This window comes from Vicia villosa, linkage group LG5 (genome assembly GCF_029867415.1).
Source record: "Vicia villosa cultivar HV-30 ecotype Madison, WI linkage group LG5, Vvil1.0, whole genome shotgun sequence".
In the NCBI taxonomy this organism is placed as follows: domain Eukaryota; kingdom Viridiplantae; phylum Streptophyta; class Magnoliopsida; order Fabales; family Fabaceae; genus Vicia; species Vicia villosa.
Genome location: NC_081184.1, coordinates 20,577,633 through 20,579,731, shown reverse-complemented (window position 1 = coordinate 20,579,731; position 2,099 = coordinate 20,577,633). Strand labels below are relative to the sequence as shown.

The 2,099-nt window shown below is 36.2% G+C and overlaps 1 protein-coding gene across 1 annotated transcript; it reads left to right on the top strand.

The window, feature by feature from the left end:
- Positions 1 to 879: 879 nt before the first annotated feature.
- LOC131604334 (uncharacterized mitochondrial protein AtMg00810-like) lies at positions 880 to 1,680 on the top strand. Its single transcript, XM_058876780.1, has 2 exons — positions 880 to 1,358; positions 1,518 to 1,680. Exons 1-2 carry the CDS (start codon positions 880 to 882, stop codon positions 1,678 to 1,680), a joined length of 642 nt encoding a protein of 213 aa, XP_058732763.1.
- The last annotated feature ends 419 nt before the right edge of the window (positions 1,681 to 2,099 follow it).

Sequence of the window (2,099 nt, the reverse complement as noted above, 5' to 3'; positions counted from 1 at the left end):
AACTTAAACTAATCCCTATTTTGAATGTTTTTTAATAAACCATACTCACTATAGAAAGTGGGAGAAATGGAAATTCATACCTGTAAGAAGGTTGTGAACAAGGAAGTAAGAGAGACAAGGAGCTGGAACTTTAGATGAGCTTGCAGAAATAAGGAGCGAGGTCTAGAAGGAAGTGTTTCTGGATGAGGTCCAGAAGCTTACACTGTTCCAGGTTCTGTGGAAGATTCAGAACAAGTTTAGAGACCACACCAAATGAGACAAATATTCAGAAGGTTTGCAGAGTTCGACATGCTACGCGATACTGAAATATACTCTAAAGGCGAAGTCATTTAGTGTGCCAAGTTAGTAGACTCTAAACCTGTGAGTACAAAAGAAACACTCAAGAAGAAAGTCTGGTTGAGGGAGATGAAAGAAGAACTTGAGGATATAGAAAGAAATAAGACTTGGGAGTTGACCGAGCTTCCAAATAAGAAGAAAGTCAACAGCGTCAGATAGGTTTTCAAGGTGAAATTGAAGCCACATGAATTAATTAGGAAACACAAAGCGAGGTTAGTAGCTAGAGGTTTTCTTCTGAAACCTCAGCTAGATTACTTTGAGGTGTTTGCACTTGTAGTTAGACATGAAACAATCAGGTTGGTGATTGTTATAAATACTAATAGGAATTCGTCTATGATACATCTGGATGTTAAATCTGTGTTTCTGAATGGTACTTAACAAGAAGAAGTTTATGTGTCACAACCTCCTGGATTTGTGAAAAAGAATCAGGAAGGGATGATGTACAAGTTGCATAAATATTTGTATGGATTGAAGCAAGAGCCTAGAGCTTGGAACTTGAATATTGATTCATTTTTCAAGAAGTAGGGGTTTCAAAAATGTGAGATGGAATATGGTGTCTATGTCCAGCACACTTTTGGAGGCAATATGATTCTAGTGTGTCTTTATGTTGATGACATATTGCTGGCAGGGAGCTATTGTGATGATATAGTTAAATTCAAGAAGGTGCCGATGAATGAATTTGAGATGACTGGCCTAGGAAAGTTGGTATACTCTCTAGGGATGGAGATTTTGTACTCTGAGAAGGGTATCATTCTGCATCAGCTGAAGTATGAACTTGAGCTTTTGAAGAGATTCGAGCTGACAAATTGTAAGTCTGCAGTCACACCTATTGAGACGAATCACAAGCTTGATTCTGATGATGAGGGTGATGATATAGATGCTACAACTTTCAAACAGTTGGTATACTCGCTAAGATATCTCTGTAATACCAGACCTGACATTTGTTACGCAGTTCGAATGATGAGTATGCTTATGAATAAACCAAAGTGGTCACACTACCAAGCTGTTGTTAGGATTTTGAGGTATATTGAGGGGACTCTGAAGTATGGAGTTTTGTTCCCTTTTGGAACTCAAAGTGAGTTAGAAATGATGCGTTACCCAGACTCTGACTAGTGTGATGATAAAGTTCACAGAAGAAGTAATTTTGGATATATTTTTTCAAATATATTTTTTTCAACCAGTGTTGCGTTGTCAATCGGTGAAGCTGAATACATTGCAGGTGTTTTGTCTATATGTCAAGCAGTTTGGCTAGTGAATTTGTTGCAGGATCTGAAGATCAAGGTGATGAAGCCTGTGAAGTTGATGATTAGCAGCAAATCTACCATAATCCTTGCCAAGAACTGATGTTGAGTAAAATCAAATGTAAGTATTATGTATTATCGTATCCACAGAAATTGAAGCGATATCAAAACCGTTCAACAATTTCTATAGTTCTAAGCATAAAGTTTCAAGTTTATTTGGTCTAAAGTTACGAAAGTAAAAATGTGTAAATAACGAAAGATAAGTTCAGAGGAATAGACTTGTTGGGAATTGGTTTTCATCTATCGATTCAATATGCAAATCTCGGATCAGTTATACACAATTTAAGCTTGTGTCATTATCACACGTATTGCTCACCAACAAAGTTCATGTCTAAACATTTGTTCTACCTTATAGTTTAATCGATGATTTCTCAGCCTATTAAACGATACAGTAGCATTAAGATTCAATATTTTTAGAGTGAATATTAAACCTAATATGTATAGCATTTAGATTTTAATAGT

Bases quoted from the DNA above. Each gene is read 5' to 3' on its own strand.
- LOC131604334 (XM_058876780.1), top strand. From the start codon at position 880: ATGGAATATGGTGTCTATGTCCAGCACACTTTTGGAGGCAATATGATT. The intron at 1,359-1,517 runs GTATATTGAGGG...TTTTTCAACCAG, and splicing joins GCTGTTGTTAGGATTTTGAG to TGTTGCGTTGTCAATCGGTG.